Source organism: Panthera uncia, assembly GCF_023721935.1.
Source record: "Panthera uncia isolate 11264 chromosome E2 unlocalized genomic scaffold, Puncia_PCG_1.0 HiC_scaffold_19, whole genome shotgun sequence".
Classification (NCBI taxonomy): Eukaryota; Metazoa; Chordata; class Mammalia; order Carnivora; family Felidae; genus Panthera; species Panthera uncia.
In genome coordinates this window covers 7498828-7521165 of record NW_026057588.1, presented here as the reverse complement: position 1 = coordinate 7521165, position 22338 = coordinate 7498828, and the positions used below count along the sequence as shown (strand labels likewise).

Below are 22338 nucleotides of genomic sequence, written 5' to 3'. Positions count from 1 at the left end.
CTCCGTTAGAAAACTAGGGCAGCGTACGCGTTGCATAGCAACCAGATCTTCTGACCCTCCCATTGGGCCCAGAGTCGGAACTGGCGCCTCGCTCAAACATGGCGGCTGACGGTGCCTCTTTCAATACGTGCCACTCTCCACAGTCCTGACAATGATTCAATGTCCCCCGTCAGGCTCCTGAAGGGGTTCGCTATGCGCTTCATCTCGCTCGCGGTGGGTGCGGACGAGGATGGAGGTAGAACCAACGAGCCCCGCGTGCCCCGCACAAACATGGCCGCGGGCGCGTCCAGCAGCGCCGCTGAGACGTCCGGCGCCGGTGCACGCGCAGCGCAGGCGCACTTCCGCTCCTCCCGCAGAAGCTGCGGCGGCGGCGGCGGCGGTGGCGGCGGCGGCGGCGGCGGCGGCGGCGGCGGTGGCGGCTGCTGCGCGGGGCATGGTCCCCGGGTCGGAGGGCCCGGCCCGCGCCGGGGGCCTCGTGGCTGACGTGGTGTTTGTGATCGAGGGCACGGCCAACCTGGGGCCTTACTTCGAAGGGCTGCGCAAGCACTACCTGCTTCCGGCCATCGAGTGAGTGCCGTTTCCGCGACTCCAACCCCGCCCTCCGACTTTAGTTCTCCACAGCCTCTTGGCTTGACCCCGACCTTTTACCTCCGACCCTCACAGGTACTTTAATGGTGGTCCTCCTGCTGAGACGGACTTCGGGGGAGACGTGAGTCTTGGGACTCCTGAGTCTGAGGGAGGAGGGCGCCGGGGACCGGACGCCTGAGTCTGAGGAAGGAGGGGGCCGGGGACCGGACCCCTGAGTCTGAGGGAGGAGGGCGCCGGGGCCCCGACTCCTGTGTCTGCGGGAGGTGGGGAGGTGGGGTCTCAGATGAAAAGTTCCTCTGTCCTCCTCTCCCAGTATGGGGGGACCCAGTACAGCCTCGTGGTGTTCAACACGGTGGACTGCGCTCCTGAGTCCTACGTACAGTGTCACGCTCCCACCAGCAGCGCCTATGAGTTTGTCACCTGGCTCGATGGCATTAAGTGAGCTTTTTCTTGTGCTTGGGGGGGGGGGGGGGGGGGACCCTGTGAGGGCCCATGAACCGATGGTGGCTTGCCTTGAGCTTCGGGAACCATCCCTTCACGCAGGGTGGCTGAACGGTCGGGGAGGGAGTTTTGTCCCTAAGTCACTTCCGTGGTGGGTTCTGTGTGCTCAGCAGTTTTGCCATCCGGTTTGGAACTAGAGCAACCTTCCCAGTTTGGGAGGCCTGCGGAGGGCCAGCGCCCACCTGTACCGTGTGATTCTCCGCGTGGTTTCTGCTGTGTCTCATCTGTACTCCCGTCTTCCTTTTTCAGAGGGCTACCTTGAAGCCCGAGTGCAAGGCGGGCGGGACTAGGCCACGATGTAGACCCCTTTGTGCTTTGGATGGGATTTTGAATGTTCGCATTACAGGCTTTTTCGGGTGCGGACAGCCTGGGGTCACATCACAGATAAACCGCAACAGAGCTCCGAGATCCGGGAGTCCCTGCTCCCTTTGTGCCTAATGTAGCTTATCTCCTATTTCTTTTTTCTTAATGTTTGTTTATTTGTTTTGAGAGAGAGAGAACGAGGAGGGGAGGGGCAGAGAGAGAGAGAGAGAGAGACAGAGGGAGAGAGAATCTCAAGCAGGCTCCCCACTACCAGCACAGAGCCCGATGTCGGGCTCGAACTCACAAACCGTGAGATCGTGACCTGAGCCGAAATCGAGTCCGAAGCCTCACCAACGGAGCCACCCAGAGGTCCCTCTCCTATTTCTCTAAAGGGAAGACGCTGATGGTACTTGTGTTATTTGCTTATCGTGTTACTTACTCTCTGTTGCGTGACAGAGTATTCCAGAACAGCGGCTTGAAACAATAAATGTTGACTATTTGATGCCATTTCTAGAAGTAAGGAATTCAGGAGTGGCTTAGCAGGATAGTTCTGGCTCAGGGTCTCATGAGGCTGCAGTCATCTGCAGGACCGGAGGAGCCATTTCAAGGTGGCTCACTGGGTGGCTGCGGCACGCGCTCCCAAAGTGGCAGCTGGCTTATCTCAGACTGAGCAAACACGACAGATCAAAGAGGAAGCTCTGAGGGTTTTTATGACCAAGTTTTGGAAGTCACACAGCATTACTTTTTGTCACGTTCTGTCCAGTTTAGAAGTCAGTCCCGTTCAGTGAGGGCGAGCGTGAAGGGAGGCGAATGCCAAGGGTATGAATACCAGGAGTGGGGGCCACTGAGGGACCTGGCTACCGTGACTTTGTAGGCATTCTCTGGGAATCACGTTGACTTGGTGACTACTTAAGACAGCACGTGGCACTTAAGTGCTTTGTTAGTTAGTGGTTGCTATTGTTTCGTGTGTCAGTTTCTTGGTTTGCGAATGGATACGGGTGATCCGTATCTCGGTGCTCCTGGGAGGATCCCAGGAGCTAATCTTTTTATTTTCTTACTTATTTTTTATTTTATTTATTTAAAGAAAATTTTTTTTTCAACGTTTTTTATTTATTTTTGGGACAGAGAGAGACAGAGCATGAACGGGGGAGGGGCAGAGAGAGAGGGAGACACAGGATCGGAAACAGGCTCCAGCCTCCGAGCCATCAGCCCAGAGCCTGACGCGGGGCTCGAACTCACGGACCGCGAGATCGTGACCTGGCTGAAGTCGGACGCTTAACCGACTACGCCACCCAGGCGCCCCTCTATTTTCTTACTTATTTTTTATTTTTGAGAGCAAGAGGGAGAGCGGGGTAGGGGCGGAGAGAGAGGGAGACACAGAATCTGAAGCGGGTTCCAGGCTCTGAGCTGTCAGTACGGAGCCCAACGCGGGGCTCAAACTCAGGAATGGTGAGATCGTGACCTGAGCTGAAGTTGGACACTTAACCGACCGACCGAGTCCCCCAGGGCGCTCCCCGGAGCTAATCTTCATACCGTGCCTTTGTGCTGCCTGGCCCCAGCTCTGATCTATAGTTAGAGTTCATTAAAGCGCACTGGCTCGTGGCTGCTGTTCTCTGCACACGTCCGTGCAGCAGCTGTTTGCAGGGTGCCTGCTTTGTTCCAGGCCGTGTGTGCTGGACTGGGTGCTGCACGTTCACTGGGAAGTTGACACCCAAGTTTGACCCCTCATGGTCATCGGAGTTAGTGGTCCGGACAGAGCAGCATTTCTCAAGCTCAGTACTGTTGACGCGTTAGGTCAAATCATTCATTGTCCTGCACCCTGCAGGCTGTTCAGTAGCCTCCCTGGCTTCTAGCCACCAGATGCCAGTAGCCACTTCCCAAGCGGTGACCAAAAAATGTCTCCAGGCATTATCAAATGTCCCCTTGGGTCAGGGTCGGGGGGCAAAATCCACTCCAGCCGAGCACTGCTGAGATAGAATGTGGTGAGGCTTGAATAATGTGACACGGGGGTCCTTGAGGCCCAAGTTCATGTCTGATGTCGCTCAAGTCCCTAGCACCAAGCGCGGGGTCTGGCGCGAAGGAGGTCTAAGGAAAACCGTGCGGAAAGAGTGAATGCGTGAGTGAACGTGCAGAACACACGTAACGGTCCTTAATGATTCTTCCCGGTGAGCCGTGAGCTGCGGGACTCAACTCAGATGTCCCTTCCCTGATTCTGGCAAGCCGCCAGTTGCTCCCTCCCCTGTCCCGGCCCCACGCCTTTGGACTATGCGAGTCTGGGTCCCTGGTGTTCCCCTGCTTTTTGTTTCCAGCTGGGGCCTGGCACCCAGAAGGCCCCAGGAGACCATGACCGAGTAAATGAATGAGTGAAAGCCATGGAGAAGGTCATCCCCAAGAAACCAAGCCTTCTGGTGGGTGTTTAAGTGTCAGGAAAAGCAGTTAAACCCCCTTATTTAAAACTTTCCATGGTCGGGCGGGGAGGGGCACCTGGCTGAGTCGGAAGAGCATGTGACTCTTGATCTCGGGGTCATGAGTTCAGGCCCACACGATGTGTGTGGAGACTACTTAAATAAGTAAAGACTGAAACGTTGAAAACACCAAATAAATAAATAGATAAATCTTTCCCAAGCATCTGGAAGAGAAGAGGGAAGTCGTTTCTGAGCACATTCAGCACATATCCATGCCTCCCCCTTAATCATCTTAGAATACGCTGTACTTTTAACCAAGTGAAAAAGCTTTGTATGCTGTGTGCTCACTGCGGAGTCCTCCCAGTCAGCTGATAAACATTTTAAGCCATTATCTACCGTTCGCAGCGGTCATTGTTTTACCAAGTCCTATGTAACCGTCTCGCTCTGGTTTCTGTGACGTTTCCGGGAGGTCTGGCACAGAGATCACAAAGAGAGTCAGCGGGTTTTGTTCCCACTCGGAGAGGAAATCTTATCTTCTCCCAGAATGTCCGCAACTTAAGTTACAAAGCAGGCGATGTGACTTTTGAAACGTCCTTGCTTTGGGAGGATTTATTTCTGCTGTTCCATTTCCTTTCTTTCAAGAGAGGTGGGTTTCCCCCCTCCTCCTCTGCAGCAAGCGACCCAGAATCCAAAGCAATAGAGGTAGAAAGAAAAGAGCCCTGAGCGTCTTCTCCCTAGCATCGTGACTGTCCGTGCATGCCCGCGTTCGTTCGTTCATGCAATGGGTGTTTGTGGAGCCAACTGTCCTAGGCCGTGAGGAGTTGGGGACATGAGACAGGCCAGGTCCTGGCCCTCCAAGATCGGGTGTTCGCGTGGGGTGAGCAGCTGGGTGGGGCAAGCCTGGCTGCTGTTCGCATTCGTTCATTCCGGCCAGTACCTCCAAGGACTTACTACCCCGCGAAAGCGGGCGGTGCAGACTCAGGGTGTCACATCAGCAAGGGGCCTGGGAAGCAGTACAAGTCAGCCCACCCATGACACCGGGGCACTTGTATTTCACCTGATTTCACGGTTCGCATCGTTGAGGGGCTTGTGTGGAATGAAGGCTCGTCGTAAACCTTACGGTATTCAAAACCTGCCTTGCAAGTGGCCAGATTTTATTTCTGCCCCCTCCTCCCCCTCCGTTTTCCAGCATTTCTTGATTCCTGGGCAAAACATTCATTACGTTATCTCTGTGAGCTGGTGACAGCTTACACTCAGGAAGGCAAAAAGCAGGTTTTAGAATCTTGAAGTGATTGGCCAGTCACGCTTTCCCTCATAAATTACTTTTTTTTTTTTTTTTTTAATTTTTTTTTTTCAACGTTTTTTATTTATTTTTGGGACAGAGAGAGACAGAGCATGAACGGGGGAGGGGCAGAGAGAGAGAGGGAGACACAGGATCGGAAACAGGCTCCAGGCTCCGAGCCATCAGCCCAGAGCCTGACGCGGGGCTCGAACTCACGGACCGCGAGATCGTGACCTGGCTGAAGTCGGACGCTTAACCGACTGCGCCACCCAGGCGCCCCCATAAATTACTTTTTAAGTCAAGGCAAAGTTCACATAACAGAGGTGATTACTCAAAGAAATTTTTGAAATGGCTTATTTATTTTTGAGAGTACACAAGCGGGGTAGGGGCAGCGAGAAGGGGACAGAGGATCCTAAGCGTGCTCCATGCTGACAGCGGGGAGCCCGATGTGGGGCTCGAACCCACAAACTCTGAGATCGTGACCGGAGCCGAAGGCAGATGCTTAACCGACTGAGCCACCCAGGCGCCCCTGGGTGGCTATCTTAAAATGAACAATTCAGTGGCATTTCGTAAGTTCACACAGTGCAGCCACCACCTCTGTCTGGTCCCCAAGCATTTCTGTGCCCCTAAAAGGAGCCCTGCACGCGGGGCAGCAGTTGCTCGTATCTCCACCCCCACTGCCTTCTGGCCAGGCCCAGCCCAGGAAACTTTTGGCTCAAAAAGGCCCGTGAAAATAGTGGTTTGATTTATTCAGGAACAGAGAGCTGTGGCAGGTTGGATGTAAGGCTGGTTCATTCATTGGGATCTGCTCCAACTCTGTGGTCTCGAAAGTTCCTTTGCAGAACAGAGTGTCAGTGGTAAGGAAGAGGAGGGCTGGGAGCTGGGCGGGGGGTGGGGTGGGGTGGGGTAAGGGGCAGTGCAGTGAAGGAAGGCTTCAGGCTCCGAGCACACACGGCATGGAGGGAGCAGAGGGCAGAAGCCTGAAACTGGAAAGAGAGTCGTGCAAGACCCCGGCTAAGGAGCAGGGGGCTCGAGCTGCCGTGGCTGTCGGCCTGGCTGCTGGTGCACCACTCACTGGTCCAGGAGGCATTTTCTGGGGCCCTGTGTGTCTTCAGACACCTTGGGCACGTGCTGAGATGGTTCAGGCCACCTGGTCCACATCACTGAAGGCCGTCCTGGCTCTGGGTGTGCCACGGAGGGAAGCTTTGTCGGTCGCAGTATCCAGTGACGTGGGATATGATTGCGGGGTGCGGCGGCGCTAAAGTCAGGTGGCAGGTGAGTCAGTCTTCCTGGAGGAGGGGATTCTGGGCTGGAGGCGGAGGGGTCATAGGATAGATAAGCAGGGATTTTCCTCCCGGGCCAGAAGAGGGCTGGCACGTGGCCATGGGGCGGTGGGTAGCGCAGGCAGAGGACTGGTTATGTGGCAGATTGCGGAGGCCAGGGACACGTGAGACATTCTGGAAGACGTACCTACAGGAGGATGGAGCAGGTAGTTGGGCAGAGTCCGGGGCACAGAGGGCCCCGGATGCCCAGGTAAGAGCTTGGCTTTATTCTGGCCCTAATGGACATGGTTGGATCGGTAGCTGTTTGTTTTCAATTTTTTTTTTTTTTTAAATTTTAAGTAAACTATGCCACACATGGAGCTCGAACTCCAGCCCCAAGATCAAGCATTGCATCCTCTACTCATTGAGCCAGCCAGGCCCCCCCACCCCCCATTTTAAAGAGAGAGGGAGAGAGAGCACCTGCGTGCACAGAGGAGGGGCAGAGGGAGAGAGAGAGAATCTTAAGCAGATTCCACACTCAGTGCAGAGCCCGACACAGGACTCCATCCCATGACCCTGGGATCATGACCTGAACCGAAACCGAGTTGGACTCTCAGGGTCGCCTGGGTGGCTCAATCGGTTCAAGTGTCTGCCTCTTGGTTTTGGCTCAGGTCTTGACCTCACAGTTTGTGAGTTTGAGCCCCAAGTTGGGCTCTATGCTGACAGTACGGAGCCTGGTTGGGATTCTCTCTGTCTGCCCTCTCTTCTCTCTCTCTCAAAAATAAACATTAAAAAAAAAAAGAGTCTGACACTCAACTGAGCCATCCAGGTGTCCCCCCGACAATTCGTTTTTAACTCATGTTTTCCAATGTCTCCCTCATGTCAGACTCGGGGGGGGCGGGGGGGGGGTAAGAGAGGACTCAGACGTGTGCACGTGTGGCCCCAGTGCAGGGGCCACACAATTCAAGGGGACAGAGCCCTCAAAGCTCCCAGAGAGGGGCCCTACCTGCACAAACGTTCCCTGTGGCAGAGTCAGCCTCACAGCCATGTGACCTGAAGAATCGTGACAACAGCCTCACGCAGATAGAGGCTTTCCCTATGCCGTGCCCCATGGGGGATGGGCTCTGGTGACCTGTCTCCATGTCAGATGCAAGAGAAACCCAGGTCTGTGGATTAGTTTCCTGGGGCTGCCATAATGAAGCAGTAAAAACGGGTTGGCTTAGAGCCACAGAAAGGTAGTGACCCACAGTTCAGGAGCCAGAAGTCTGCGATCAGGGTTTGGGGCAGGGCCGTGCTCCCTCTGGAGCCTGTAGGGGAAGATCCTTCCTTGCCTCTTCCAGGGTCTGGTGTCCCCAGGCGGTCCTTGGCTTGTGATTGTGCGCCTCCAGTCTCCACATGGCATTCTCCCCGTATTTCTGCGTTGTCTTTCCTCTGAGCATGTCTGTCTCCGTGTCTACATTTCCCTGTTTTGACCATAAGGACGTGGGTCATACCGGATTAGGGCCCACCCTTGGACCTCAGCATAGTCTGTAGCTTCTGTAGACGCCCTGTTTCCAAATAAGGGCACATTCTGAGCTACTGGGGTTAGGGTTTCCGTATCTCTTGTGGAGGGGGACAGACACAGGTCAGGCTTCGATGCTGGGAAGACAGCGGAGGCCCCCATATTGGGCTGGTGGGGGGCATGGGCTGGGGCCAGGGCTGGCTTTAAAGAGGGAACAGATGGCCCAGAGGGGAGGTGTGCGGGGATGGGGACACAGTACGGGATCATAGGCCTGGTGTCCGGGGCCTTTCCCCGTTCTGTCCTCTGACAGGGCCTCTTGCGAGAGGGCCTCCCTCACAGGAGATGACGGGCGGCCCCCGTCCTCACTCTCTGGGCCCGACACTGTGTCAGCACCGGGGGTAGAGCAGGGAGTGCGAGTGTCCCTGCGTGGTGGAGCGTGGAGAGGAGGGCGACACGCAGGTGCAGGCTCTGCAGGCGTGGCCTGGGAGCTGGGAGGTGGCAGCCCTGGGGGCCGCCGGGCACCCCCACCCCCTGGGGCTGACGGCCTGGCCTCCTGCAGGTTCATGGGCGGGGGAGGCGAGACCTGCAGCCTCATCGCCGAAGGCCTCAGCACCGCCCTGCAGCTATTCGATGACTTCAAGAAGATGCGGGAGCAGATGTGAGTGTGGCCCGCATGTGGGGTCCACGTGGGGCCCAGGTGGCCCTTTCTACCCGGCTGGGAACTCTGGCTCGTGACTCCGCCCACTGCCTCACCCTGGGGGAGCTGGTGGGCCCTGAGCCCTGAGCGCTGGGGGTGGCAGGCGGCAGGTGGGAGGCGTCCCCTGGCCCGTGGCCGGTCTCAGTGTCCTCACTGGGAAGAGCAGCCTGCCGCGGGTCCGTCCCCTGCTTCCCCCCCCAGCCGGGCAACCTAGAGGGAGTCAGAAACCTCTCTGGGCCTCCGTGTTTTCAGCCGTAAAGTGGGGCTTTTACTCCCGACTCGCGGCTCTGCCGGTGCCGGGTCTGTCCCTTCTCAGGGCCCCCGTTCTTCCCGGCTCCACATCTTTCCTTATCCCTGGCAGTGGCCAGACACACCGCGTCTGCCTCCTCATCTGTAACTCGCCCCCTTACCTGCTGCCCGCCGTCGAGAGCACCACGTACTCTGGGTACACGACGGAGAGTCTCGTGCAGAAGATCGGGGAGGTGAGGACCCTTGAGTCTGACGGAGGGGCAGAGGCTGGAGTCCCAGAGCTGAGGGAGGAGAGCGCCGGGGCCCGGACTCCTGCGTCAGAGTGGCCAGCTCTGCTGACCCCTTTTGGAAGAGCTATAACCCAGAATGCCCTGGGGCAGCACCTCCAGGTCTCGTGGTCACTGGTCTCAGAGCCCGTTGGGAATTTGGGTTTAGGGCCCAGCAGGTGCAGTTACCTGGGGGTTGGCCCCCGGGCCCCCACCCCGACCACTCAACCCTTCTCCCGCAGCAAGGGATCCACTTCTCCATCGTGTCTCCCCGGAAGCTGCCTGCCCTGAGGCTTCTGTTCGAGAAGGCGGCTCCCCCGGCCATGCTGGAGCCGCTGCAGCCACCGACGGATGTGAGCCAGGACCCCCGGCACATGGTGCTGGTGCGGGGGCTGGTGCTGCCGGGTGAGGCCCGGGTGCTGGTGGGACGGTGGGGGGCAGCCCCCCACCACGCTCCCTCTGACTCAGATTTCTCTCCCTTCTCTCGAACCCCTTCTCACGGGGCTTGGTCGTCCATCCTTCACTCTCAGTTGGGGGTGGCTCAGCCCCAGGCCCCCTCCAGCCAAAGCAGCCTGTGCCCCTGCCTCCAGCTCCACCCTCAGGCGCCTCGCTCTCAGCAGCCCCCCAGCAGCCTCTGCCCCCGGTCCCCCAGCAGTACCAGGTATGGATGTTGCCAGGAAGGGGACACGTTCCTGGGGGCCTAGCGGGAGCTCTGGCCTCTCGGGAGAGACCTAGCAGGATGTTGGGGCTTGTGGGGTGATGGGAGTCTCCACGGGGACACCAGGGTGGGTGGGACTCTCGGGCCGGAGAGTCACGTCCCCGTGGCGTGATGGCAGCCGTGAGCTCCTGCTGTGTTGTAGCTGGCGTAGCTGTGCCTTGTGGGGGCACGGTGGCATGACCCCATGGGGCACCAAGACTGGGGGGCGTGGCCCTCATCACCTTCTCCCCACCCAGGTCCCTGGGAACCTGAGCGCAGCTCAGGTGGCTGCCCAGAATGCGGTGGAAGCCGCCAAGAACCAGAAGGCTGGGCTGGGCCCACGCTGTGAGTCCTGGGGCCGGGCTGCGGGGTGGGCTGGGGTCAGCCAGGCCTCTCTGCACAACGGTCCCCACCTCTTCTCTTGGTCTCTCCCACAGTCTCACCCATTAACCCTCTCCAGCAAGCTGCTCCAGGAGTGGGTCCCCCCTTCAGCCAGGCACCGGCCCCACCACTACCCCCGGGGCCCCCTGGCGCCCCCAAGCCACCCCCTGCTTCCCAGGCCAGCCTGGTCTCCACCGTGGCTCCCGGCCCGGGCCTGGCCCCGCCTGCACAACCTGGGGCACCGTCCATGGTAGGTGCTCGCACGCCTGCCCCACCGCCCTGCTCCTTCCAGCCGCTAACAGAGCAGAGGCCGAGCAGCTCGCCTTCCTGAGGAGGGTGTGAGGGCACATGGGTCTTGTTCTGAGTCTTCGGGTTCACGGGGCTTGTGCCACCGATGACCGAGACTGGAAGGTGTGGGGATGGAATCGTGGGTGGGGCTTTGGCTCCTGGAGGGGGAGAGCGGCTGAGGACTCTAAGGGATACCGGAGTCAGGGCATCATGGGCATTCAGTCCTCAAATCCTACAGAGGTTTATGGTCCTAGGGACCATCGAGTCCTTGAGAAAGGAACCTGCGTTCCGTTCTTCCCGCCGGTCTGTCTGTGCCTCCGGTTGTGCCTCCCGGGAGACCCTCTGACCCTACTCTGTTGTCCTCCCTCCCCCCTCTGGCAGGCGGGCACAGTGGCCCCAGGCGGGGTGAGCGGCCCTTCCCCAGCCCAGCTGGGGGCCCCGGCCCTCGGTGGGCAGCAGTCAGTCTCCAACAAACTCCTGGCCTGGAGCGGGGTCCTTGAGTGGCAGGAGGTGAGTAGCACGAGGAGCCAGGTGGCTTTCGTGGCCCGTTAGGACACGGGACTGGGCCGGGGTCCCTATGGGGCCGTAGGACTTGTCCTGAGGAGAGAAGCCTGGGACTTTTCACTCGGGGTTTGGGACTAGGGAGGTAGTGAGAACTGTGTCGCAGGTGAAGAACCAAGAAGTCTTAGGTTCAGGGTCGGGACGGATTCAGGAGGTCATGGCGTCCAGAGCTTGTGGGATTGGTGGTCTGGAGGAGGGGCCCAGGGCTCGTGGGACTTACACCAGGGGAGCCTATGTGCTCTGGGGCTCCCAGCCTAGGGCAGGAGACGTTGAGGGGACTGGGGTTCGGGGCCCCTTGCGCCGTGACGCGTGCCACTTTTCCGCTCAGAAGCCCAAACCCGCCTCGGTGGACGCCAACACCAAGCTGACGCGGTCGCTGCCGTGCCAGGTCTACGTGAATCACGGCGAGAACTTGTAGGTGCCTGTGGGGGTGGGGGCTGGGTGGCCCGGGGCGTGCGCCACCCTCCTGACACCTCTCCTGTGCGGCCCCAGGAAGACCGAGCAGTGGCCCCAGAAGCTCATCATGCAGCTCATCCCGCAGCAGCTGCTGGTGAGTGGCTCGTGAGAACGCCGCCGGCCCCTGCCCTCGTCCCTTCCCCGCCCCCCGCCGTTCCCTTCCCGACTCGGCGTGCCGGCTGGCCCGTGTCTCCCCCAGACCACCCTGGGCCCTTTGTTCCGGAACTCAAGGATGGTGCAGTTCCATTTCACCAACAAGGACCTGGAATCCCTGAAAGGCCTCTACCGGATCATGGGCAACGGCTTTGTGAGTCCGCGTCTGGGCGGGACCCGGGCACCTGTAGGGCTTCTAGAACCTGGTGGGGCGAGGGGCCCCCTCCTCCTGCTCCTCCTTGTGGGGAGGCGACTGCTTCATCGTCCTCCACCAGGCCGGCTGCGTGCACTTCCCCCACACGGCGCCCTGCGAGGTGCGCGTGCTCATGCTCCTGTACTCGTCCAAGAAGAAGATCTTCATGGGCCTCATCCCCTACGACCAGAGCGGCTTCGTCAACGGCATCCGGCAGGTCATTACCAACCACAAGCAGGTCCAGCAGCAGAAGCTGGAGCAGCAGCGCGGGGTGAGTGACCCCGGCCCCCCCGCCCCCCCCCCCCCCCCCCCCCCCCCCCCCCCCCCACGGCTGCCTGCCCCCGCTGAGCGTCCGGCCAGACCCCCGGCATCCCTCCCGGGCTCCACTGCCAGTGCCCACTGTTCTCCAAGACATGGCCGCCCGAGTTCAGTTCCATCCCCACGGTTTCTTGTGATCTTTGTACCATTTTCCGTGTCTGTGTCAGATCTCTGAGACCGCCCCCTCTTGGGGACTGGGGAAAGTAAGGTTTAGTTCCCAGACCGCCCACTCCCAAAGAACGTTCCTAGCTCCTCACAGCTTCCCCTTCAGGGCTCGCAGTGCTCCTCCCCACCCCAGATGCGGGACCCCCCACTCCCACCCCCAGTCACTGACCTGCTCCCTGTCCCACACAGATGGGGGCACAGCAGGCACCCCCCGGGCTGGGCCCCATTCTGGAGGACCAGGCGAGACCCTCACAGAATCTGGTGAGGAGAGGGCTGATGGGGTCAGGGCCAGGGAGGGGAGACCCCAAAGGACACTGTCATTTTGACCTGACCTCGGAGGCCAAGGAGTGTGGGGACTCTGCCTCGTCCCTCACCCCCATCTCTTCCCACCAGCTCCAGCTCCGCCCACCACAGCCCCAGCCTCAGGGCACCGTGGGGGCCTCTGCGGCCTCGGGACAGCCCCAGCCCCAGGGTGCCGCCCAGGCCCCCCCGGGCGCCCCCCAAGGCCCTCCTGGAGCAGCCCCCGGCCCCCCCCCTCCTGGACCCATCCTTCGGCCTCAGAACCCTGGGGCCAACCCCCAACTGCGGAGTCTTCTCCTCAACCCACCGCCGGTGAGATTTAGGGGTGGGGGGCGGATGGGAGCCACAGGGCCTGGGCCCCGGGCCCTGATGTTTCTGGTCCTTTTGTTTGGGAGGAAGGAGGTTGGCTATGATCAGAGGGTGTGAACAGGCCCCGGGCAGGCCGGCTCTTCTGTGTGTCTTACATGGGCTTCTTTTAAGATTCCTTTGAAGAAAGACCACCCCTGACCCCCAGCCACTGGATGAGATGTTCTCTGGGCAACTTCTGTGCTAGAGGCTGCTTGGTGGGGCGGGGGGCTCTCTGCTGGGGTCTTCTGAGCCACTTTCTTTGATCTCCCAGCCCCAGACTGGCGTGCCCCCACCCCAAGCCTCCCTCCACCATCTCCAGCCACCAGGGGCTCCTGCACTGCTGCCCCCACCACACCAGGGCCTGGGGCAACCCCAGCTGGGGCCCCCGCTCCTGCACCCACCACCCGCCCAGTCCTGGCCCGCACAGCTTCCCCCAAGAGCTCCATTGCCAGGTAAGGAGGTCCCTGGGGAGGGCAGGGGTCTGGACCAGGTATCCCAGCAGCCCCTGGCTAGAGCCTCAAGACCAAGGGCTCCTGGGAAGTGAAGTCCTGGATTCAAGAATGGAAGCTGGTTCCCCTTGGTTCTTGGGAGGCTCTGAGGGCTTCTGGAGAATACAGCCCAGGGGATCAAGACCTAGTGGGACAAGAGCTCTTTCCGTGATTCCTTTCCTGCGTGTCCTGGGGCTGAAGGGAAGCATAGTCTTAGGGCCAGAGAAGTAGTTGGGGGGATGGCCTTGTAAAGGCTCATGGGAATCAGTACATTTGTGCCCTGACGGGGCCAGAAGGTGCCTCTGATGGGTCCCCCTGGGGCTTCCTAGAAAAGTCATTACCTTGGGCTCCTAGAGGAAGAGGGAGGAAGCAGGCCCAGGGCCCTTCAGGGCCCCAGGGACTACTGGGAGATGCAGTCCCTTCCCCACTGCCCCCCAGGTCAGATGCTGCTGAGCGGGGGTCCCCGGGGCCCGGTTCCTCAGCCGGGCCTGCAGCCCAGCGTCATGGAGGACGACATCCTCATGGATCTCATCTGAATCCCCGACACCCAATAAAGTTCCTTTTAACACACGCCCCGGCTCCCGTCACTGACGTCCCCCAGGACTGGGCAGGAGGACACCTGGGGGGAGACCTCTCTGTCCTTGTTCTCGCTTCAGCAGATGTCCCTGAGGTTCCGGGCTGGTGACGCCAGGGCCTCAGCAGTGAGTCAGGCAGTCTGGTGCAGCCTGGCTTGGGGGGGACACGGAGGCAGGCAGGCACAGCTCACAGGACTGCGTGCCCTCGTGGAGGTAGGGCGGGGACTGTGTGGGCCCGGAAGAGGCCTCTGAGCTGGCCGGGCTCGGCAGTCTTGGGAGAGAAGCAGGAGTCAACGAGGCTGGGGAGGAAGGAGGCCAATGGCGATCGAGGTGCGGGGACAGTGGGAATGAACGCACGAAAGCAGGAGAAAGCTTGGGATGTTCGGAGACACGAGTCCGGCCTGAGGAAGGAAGGGCCTAGAGAGGTGGGCAGGTGCCGGGTTGGGAGGAGGCCCAGGCTCCACATGGGGTGACTCGAGGTTTGTCCTGGGGACTCAGAAGAGCCACAGGAGGCCACATGCAGGGAGCAGGCCGGGGTCAGGCCACTGTGAGAAAGGGCCTCTGGGTCGTGGAGTGTGACAGGGCAATCAATACCAGGCCAGGAACGCAGGGAGGAGGCTAGGGTAGTGGCCTCGGGGAGAGAGGCCAGTGGAGGGGCTGGGACTGAGCCAGAGGGCCAGCAGGGTGAGTCTGGGGACTGGCCTGCCATGTGAAGGAAGTGGGGGTGAAGGGGTGGTGGAGTGGGCTCCGGGCCCGGGGGTGCCGTTAGATGGGGGGACCTCCCTGAGTGAGGGAAGCGGGAGGAACCAGTAGTGAGCGCTGACGGGTCCAGGGAATGTCCAAGGCACAGGTGACGTGTTGGGAGTTCAGGATGTGTTCTTAGGGGACGGTGCATGTTTGATTGTTGAAGCCACAGGAGCGGACAGGGTCACATATGAGGAGAGGGCCAGCCCTGGGTCCCAGTTAGAGCCTGACCTCCCAGGGCTTTAGACGGGGTGGACGGTGCCTGTCCCGGAGAGGGAAAACGTGGCAGGGTACAGGTTTGGAATGTGGTGAGGCAAGAGCCCTAAAGAGCGTCCTCAGGCGCCCAGGGGCAGCTGGGTACAGACACGATCTGGAGTACGAGGGTGGCCCAGCATGGAGGCAGAGAGTTCACAGCCTGTTGTCAGACTCTAGACTAGCGTTGCTCAGAACGTGGTCCGTGCCTGGACCACCAGCATCCGTGTGGTTTGGGACGCTGGTGAACATCAGATTCCTGGGCCCTGTCCTAGGAGAGAGGTGGCGATCTGGTGGCCCGTGGGCCACTCTGCAGATGAGTTTTGTTTGGCCTTCCCTGTGTTAGCATACGTAGCATTTTTTTTCCTAACGAGTTAGTTGTAAAAATCGGGATAATTCACACACACACACACACACACACACACACACACACACACACACATTCAAACACACACACACACACACACTCACACACAATCTACAGCCTTGGCTCCTCTTGACAAGTCAGAAGTTCTGGCACCTCGGGCCCGCCCTCCTGCCTAGCAACAATGGGCTGGAGCTGCCCCCATCAATGGGGCGTGTGCTCTCTGGTTCGCCACAGTCCCCACCACTCCTGTTTGGCTCCCACCGCGAGGCAGAGGGTCATTCGTTGCCTTTGGGCTTACGCTGTGGTTGTTCCCGGGGTAGTGATCAGAGGAGAGTGAAACCTTTCTTGTACCCATGTCTCTATCAAAAGTGGCAAAACGAAAGAGAGACCGAGAGGGCCACGTGTTTCGAGAAAAATGGGAGCGAGCCTATTTCTTTGTGGAAGTGAAGAGTATGCCTATGTGCTTAATATGCAAAAAAATCGTATCTGTGTTGAAAGAATACAACCTGAGACGTCATTATGAATCCAAGCACGGTAAGAGCTTCGACCAGTACACAGAACAGACGCGAGATGCGATACTCAATGAACTGAAAAAGGGCCTCAAACGTCAGTAGGGTTTGCTTCGGAAAGAAAGCAGGTCATAGACGTGGCGTGGCCGCGAGACACAGTTCCAGAGTAGCGAGAAAAGAACTTCCCCGGGCATTATAAACTCCACAGACGGCGAGTTTATAAAGGAGCGGGATGACGCATCCCGGACAGAAACACACGCCAGTCGAGACTGTCACTTCAGCCAAACGGACATTTGTGTCGCGCCGTGAGTCGAAGATAAACCAGAGGATTTCCAAGTCCGGTCGCTTGAAAGAGTCCGATCATTTGTGGCCTTTTCTGTCGTCGCTCACGAACTATTACTGCCAGCCGGTTAGCTTTATTTATTTGTGGTGTTGAGGATTTTGACGTGACCGAAGAAACCTGTGACACGGTGCCGAGGCAGGCCCGGCACTGGGAGCTGAGCTATTTTTTATGTACCGAGAGAAATGACGAGCCTCACATAGACTGGCGAGAATTCCTAAGCGCGGCGGCAGACAGGTGCGGTAACCTAATGACCTGTGTCCCGGGGAGGGGGTGGGCATTGTCAGGACTCCTCAGTCCCAGGGGGCAACATCTGGCCAGGACGCAAGGCGGCTCGTTGCCTCAATTGCCAGGAATCGAGTCGCGTTCAGAAAGTACCCGGAACACACCGCGGACGTCCTCGACACGACACCTGACCTTTAAGTGTGGGCAGGTTGAATGTGAACTTGATTGATGTATTTTCCAGAAGCACTGTGACCTGGTCGTCACGTGATGGTATGGAAGGAACCTGAACAGTTGAAATCTGTCCCCTCGGTTCCTTTCCAATGAGGCGAAGGCCACACCCCCTGAGAAGGTCGGTCAAAGACTTCCGGTGGAGGTCACAACCCCTCTGAACACTGTTTCTCTGCAAAGACGTTCACAAACAGCTACTTGAATGTATGATCGTGTTTGCCCCGTCCCGGCAAAGATGGGGAAGCCGTCGGCAAGGAGTATTTTTCCTTTGCCACGGTTGGGTTTCCAGAAGCGAAAGACACGGCCTGGACCGCATTCACCCAGACTGTGGGCTTCAAGACCAAATTCCCCTAAAGGCTCTCTGCATCCAGACTTTGTGAAAAGGAACTGACACTGTCCGGTTGGCCTTTGCGGGTTGCTGTCGATCGTGTGAATGCAGACCCGAGCAGTTGCTGAACCACAGTGCAATAGGGTGCTGGTTTCCTAGATGTGATTCTGGTGAAGATCACAGCCGTACAACTCTCCCCAGTAGTTGTTTTGAGTCTCTGTGTCTGGAAGTACCCACGCCGGCGAACGGCTGTTTTCCGTTACAAAACTGAATCGAGCGAAACACCGTTCCCAGTTCAGGATTCAGGGTTGAATTCTAAACTGCCCGTCCCGTCCCACCGTGACATCCAAAGGCCTGACGTTGACCTCTCGGTGCGGAAGGGATGATGTCAGCCTTTGGCTTCAAATCAAAGGAGCAACAGAAGTAACGAAAGAGAAAATTTTAATAATTAAATATTTCTATTTTTCAATCTGTATTTTTTCAATTTTGAATCTGAAATATGAACGCCAGTATCACACATGTTTGTATTGTGTTCCGTGCATTCGCCATCGTTCAGTAAAGATACAATTTGATGATATTTCTGGCCGTCGACTTTTGTCATGCCTGGCTAGTTCACTCATTTATGTGGCCCGCCTGGCCCCCGTAGGCATTTGAGTTGACTGTCCTGCCCTGGCTCTGCTGAGTGAAATCTGGGGGAGGGAGGGAGGCTGGGAATCGGCCACCTTTGAACGAGCTCCCTGGGTGACTGTCCTGCAGACGAAAGGTGGAGTGGGAGACGCCGGTGGTAGTTGAAGGGCAAGCGGGTGACGTTTCCCAGGCAGCGTGTGTAGCAGGGGCTTTTGAAAACTCAGATGGCTTCAGGGACCAGGCAGGTGATGGAAATGCGTGAAGCGGACGGGTGGAAGACAATAGGGAGTGACGGGGACCGTGGCGAACTTGTCGAGTGCTTGCCCCACCTAACGGCACTCAAATTGCAACCAAAAACACTGTGAGGACCAAACAAAATCCGCTTGTGGGTCTGACGAGGCCACCGGGCCGCCATTTTGCGACCTCTGGAAGGAGGAGAAGACACGGGGACAAGGACAGCCCTGGGACAGAACCACACGTCAGGTTGGGCAGGGAGCCAGGAGGCAGGAGGACGAGGCGAGTGTCGCGGAAGCGGAGTGTTTCCAGGAGGGCGCGATCGCCACGTTGGCCGCAGAGAGACCAGGAGGGAGCAGCCGGCGCTGTTTCCACCTGGCCGAATAGCCCTGCAGGTTGGGGTCCGGGAGAAACTGATCGAAGAGAAACGTTTCCAGTCGCTCGTTTGTCCGTGTCTGGCCAGCGAGGGCCTCTCGACCTCAACACCCGAGGACGCGAGCCAAAGGGACCGTCCTGACGTATTCACGGGTGCGTGTTCCCCAGGTGAGGCAGAGGAAAGCCCAGGGTTACTAGAATGTCCCGAGAGAGAACGTTTAGACACCTAGGGCTCACCTGCTCACCTCACGGTCCGTACAGGGAAAGACGGTCGGCTAAGTGCTTAAGCGCCCTAGAACCAGCCATCACCAGTAACGAGTCTTTGGGGAAAGGTTTTCTCTGAGCGCAGGGTAGTATCGAGGCTACTTTGTGGAAGGAAATGGTGGAAAACCTTAGAGTAACAGGGTCTAAACGCCAGCTCTTGCACCGATGAGCTCTGTGGCTTTGGGTAGGTCCCCACGCCTCTCTGAGCCTCAGTTTTCCCTTTGTCAAATAGCTGCTTCCCCACAGGATCGAGCATGAGACAGACTCAGCACAGTCCTCCCCACAGGAAAGCTGCTCTTAGCTTCTGTTGTCCTCACTGGCCAAATGCGCTTTGTTTTGCTTTTTAGGGGTATTTGTTTCTGAGAGAAAGCGTGTGCACACGCGTGTGTGCAAGCGGGGGAGGGGCAGAGAGAGAGGAGACAGAGAATCCCAAGCAGACTCCATGCGGTCAGCTCAGGGCCCGATACGGGGCTTGATTTCCCGAACCATGAGATCGTGACCCGATCCGAAATCAAGAGTGGGATGCCTAACCGACAGATCCACCCAGGCGCCCGCAAATGCACTCTTAAGGCAAGTGTTGGGGGCCGACCTGTTTCTAACGGTGCGTGCCAACTTGTCAGAATCACCAGAGCATCCGTGACCGTTGGAACTGGATGAGTGACTAGTTGGAAGCATTTCATTTTTGATCAGTTTGCTTTTGGACCATGCATCTAGAGCTGGAAGTAGGAAATTCCCGAGAATTTGCCCGATGGTAGAACATAACTTTAAAAAAAAAAAGGAGGGCAAAAAACGCTTAAACACCAACACATGAATAGTTGTGAACCTGTCTTGGGCGAGAGAAAATGCCCAGCTGACAGGAAGGAAGACCATGAGAAAAAGGAGACCTTCTAGAAAGGATCTATTTGTCTCAAGGTACACCAAACTCACTAATACATATTTTTCCACCATCTTGGGTTTTTTTTAATTAACCTTAAAAATATATTGATGCCACACACGATTACAGTTTCATAAAGCTACAAAGGCACTGAAGCGTGTCGCATAAAAAGTTCCCTTTCATACCTCTTCTCCCCTCTCACCCCGAACACGCACACTGAGCAAACCACTTTCTTCCCTAGAGGCAGACGTACCAGTTCGGTGTTGGGTTTCCATGTGTTGGGTTGTAGAGACGTTTATGGTTTCTTAAATGTTTTACATTCGTGGGGTCAGTTTGTCTTGGGTTTGTTTGTTTGTTTTGTTTTGTTTTTCCAATCAAGTAGTGGCCTTCTGTCCACATCATTCATGACACTTGGCTCTGTTAAATGGCCACGTCCGCACGCCATCTGGTCTGTGCACACTGTCGATGTGCGACAACCCCCACCACCCAGTGACTTAAATAGCAAGGATTTGCCTCACAGTTGCCCTGGGTCAGGAGTCCAGACACAGCAGAGCTCCTGCCTCCGGTTCAAGGTCTGTCCAGGTTGCGGTCAAGCTGTGGGCCAGGGCTGCGGTCTCATCCGTAGGCTCCACTGGGGAAGGGCCCACTTCCCGGCTCGTTCTGTGCTGGTGGGCAGGTTTCAGTGCCTCACGGGTGAAGGCCTCTTCATAGCGCAGCTCACGGCATGGCTGGCGGCCTCTCTGGAAGTGAGCGAGCACCCAAGATGGAAGGGAAGCCAGCGTCTTTTTGTAACCCAGTCATGGGAGCGATCTCCCCATCACTCTTGCCGTGTTTTGTGCGTCACGACAACTCAGTAGGCCCAGCCCACACTGAAGCGTAATAATGAGAATGTGATACCGCGAGGCGTGGGGGGCACGGGGGCCAGGTCTGAAGCTGTTTGCCACACTGTGGGTGGCAGTTGGCTAGCTGTGCAGTTTCACTTAAAAACGCTGCGGAGAATGAGTGCGCGCGTACTCTCGTGTCTACTTTTGCTCCCTTGTGCCGACATTCCTGTGGGAAACGCTCCTAACAGCAAAAGTTCAAAATCGAGTAGTGTGCTGGTTTTGTTTCTACTTCTTTGACTTTGTAAAAATTTAATTTATTTTTTGTGTTTATAAAACCTCCATATGGTTCACACTTTAAGAGGTTCCAGAGTTAACCCAATGCATGGTCTCTCCCAGCTCCCCCTGGAGATCAATTACCAATTTTCTAAGATTGATTTTATTTATTTATTTATTTATTTATTTATTTATTTATTTATATTGATTGGTTGATTGAGTGTAGGCTCCATGCCCAGCATAGGGCTTGAACTCATGACCTTGAGATTAGGAGTCACACCAGGTGCCCCTCAATTGCCATGTTTCTTATGTATCCTTTAAAGATCTATACAGGCAGGTGGAAGCAAACAGAAACATTCATTTTCTGGCTCTGCTGTCCAGTGGCAAGCCCGTTTATATTTCTAAAACAGCTTTACTGGGGTGTAATTGATAAACAAAACCTGGCACATATTTAATGTGTACACTTTGATGAGTTTGGACATATGCATACACCCATAAAGTCATTCCTGCAATCAAGATAGACCTCTGTCACCTCCAAAAGTTTCCTCGTGTCCCTTCGTGTGTGTGTGTGTGTGTGTGTGTGTGTGTGTGTGTGTGTGTGTCTATGTGGTAAGGACACTTAACATGAGTTCTGCCCTTTTCCTAAACTTCAGCGCCCAGTAGAGGATTGCTAACTGTCAGCAATATGTCCTACGGCAGATGTCTAGAACTTAGATTTAGCCTATTTTATTCTGTAGATTCCTTTATTCATCTGACAAGGCATCTTGTGGTTTATACCAGGACAAAAAGCCCTCTGTTCTTTTTCATGGCTCCAGAGTATTCCCTTATGTGAACGTCACCGTTTTTTATTATTTATTTACTTGTTTGTTTACTTTTAAGTTTTTATTTATTTTGAGAGCGTGCAAGCTCTCAAAAGGAAGAAGGGCAGGGAGAGAGGAGGAATCTGAGGCAGGATCCACGCTGTCATTGCAGAGCCCAGTGAGGGGCTCGAACTGCGGACTGTGAGGTCATCATGACCTCATCCCAAGTCCAGAGTCAGGCGCTTAACCTACTGAGCCACCCAGGCGCCCCTGAACGCCACCGTGTTTTACATCCCCCATTGTTAGTCATAGAGGATGCTTCTGGACTTTTGGGGTGCCCGCTTTAAACCGAGACAGAACTGCCAAATCGCCCCCTCCAAAAATATCTGCTTTCTCAGTAATTTGCCGGTATAGATCTCACTGCATCAGAAGAGGCTGGGCGGGACACAGTCCTCTCCGTATGAGGAAGAGCTCTCGGAGCGTTTGGAACTGGTGGTGGCTAGAGGCAGGTGTGAGAAGTGCTGTGGTAACAGGGATGGGAAGGCCCCATCTTGAGTTGATAGCCATGGTGTGCCTTGAGCAGGAGGGACAGGAAAGTGAGGCGTTAATGCCTGATGCCCCTTATTTTTTCCATCAAGTGAGTCAAGGGCTTCTGCTGAGGTTAATCAAGAACCCCGGCTCAAGACCACCCCCCTTGGCCTGTCCTCAGCCATGACCTCAGGCTCTTGCCTCCTAATCCTTGGTTTCCCTACCTATAGAGTGAGGACAAGATTGCCAACCTCATGGTGTGAGTTTAAAAAGGAAGTACTAAGTATAGTGTTCAGGAAATATTATCTATCATTATTGCTTTCCCAAGAATGGTATTCTTTTTAAGTTTATTATTTTGAGACAGAGACAGCAGGAGTGGGGGAGGGACAGAGAGGGGGAGAGAGAGAGCGAGCAAAAATCCTAAGCAAGCTCCACACTGTCAGCACAGAGCTTGATGCGGGGCTTGAACTCATGAGCTGTGAGATCATGACCTGAGCCGAAACCAAGAGTCAGATGCTTAACCAACTGAGCCACCAAGGTGCCCCTAGAATATATATATATTATATTAT

General features: G+C 56.8%; 1 protein-coding gene across 7 annotated transcripts; it reads left to right on the top strand.

Annotated features, from left to right (window-relative positions):
* Positions 1-365: 365 nt before the first annotated feature.
* Positions 366-17547, top strand: MED25 (mediator complex subunit 25). 7 transcript variants are annotated; one of them, XM_049620784.1, is made up of 18 exons: positions 366-567; positions 664-709; positions 902-1026; positions 8402-8500; positions 8901-9021; positions 9297-9459; positions 9585-9715; positions 10009-10096; positions 10189-10382; positions 10802-10930; positions 11310-11395; positions 11474-11531; positions 11637-11744; positions 11866-12054; positions 12456-12527; positions 12660-12878; positions 13234-13366; positions 15710-17547. In XM_049620784.1, the coding sequence occupies exons 1-18, from the start codon at positions 434-436 to the stop codon at positions 15952-15954; spliced, it is 2340 nt and encodes a 779-aa protein (XP_049476741.1). In that variant the 5' UTR covers positions 366-433; the 3' UTR covers positions 15955-17547. The 7 variants fall into 7 exon arrangements, with proteins under 7 accessions (XP_049476741.1, XP_049476742.1, XP_049476740.1 ...); XM_049620783.1 differs by having other exon boundaries at positions 367-567; positions 13186-13366; XM_049620786.1 differs by lacking the exon at positions 15710-17547 and adding an exon at positions 13841-13972 and having other exon boundaries at positions 368-567; positions 13186-13366.
* The last annotated feature ends 4791 nt before the right edge of the window (positions 17548-22338 follow it).

Coding starts and splice junctions, on each gene's coding strand:
- MED25 (XM_049620783.1), top strand. CDS start 434: ATGGTCCCCGGGTCGGAGGGCCCGGCCCGCGCCGGGGGCCTCGTGGCT. Junction 9,460..9,584: donor GCGGGGGCTGGTGCTGCCGG/GTGAGGCCCGGG, acceptor CTTCACTCTCAG/TTGGGGGTGGCTCAGCCCCA. Junction 12,879..13,185: donor TTCTCCTCAACCCACCGCCG/GTGAGATTTAGG, acceptor TTGATCTCCCAG/CCCCAGACTGGCGTGCCCCC.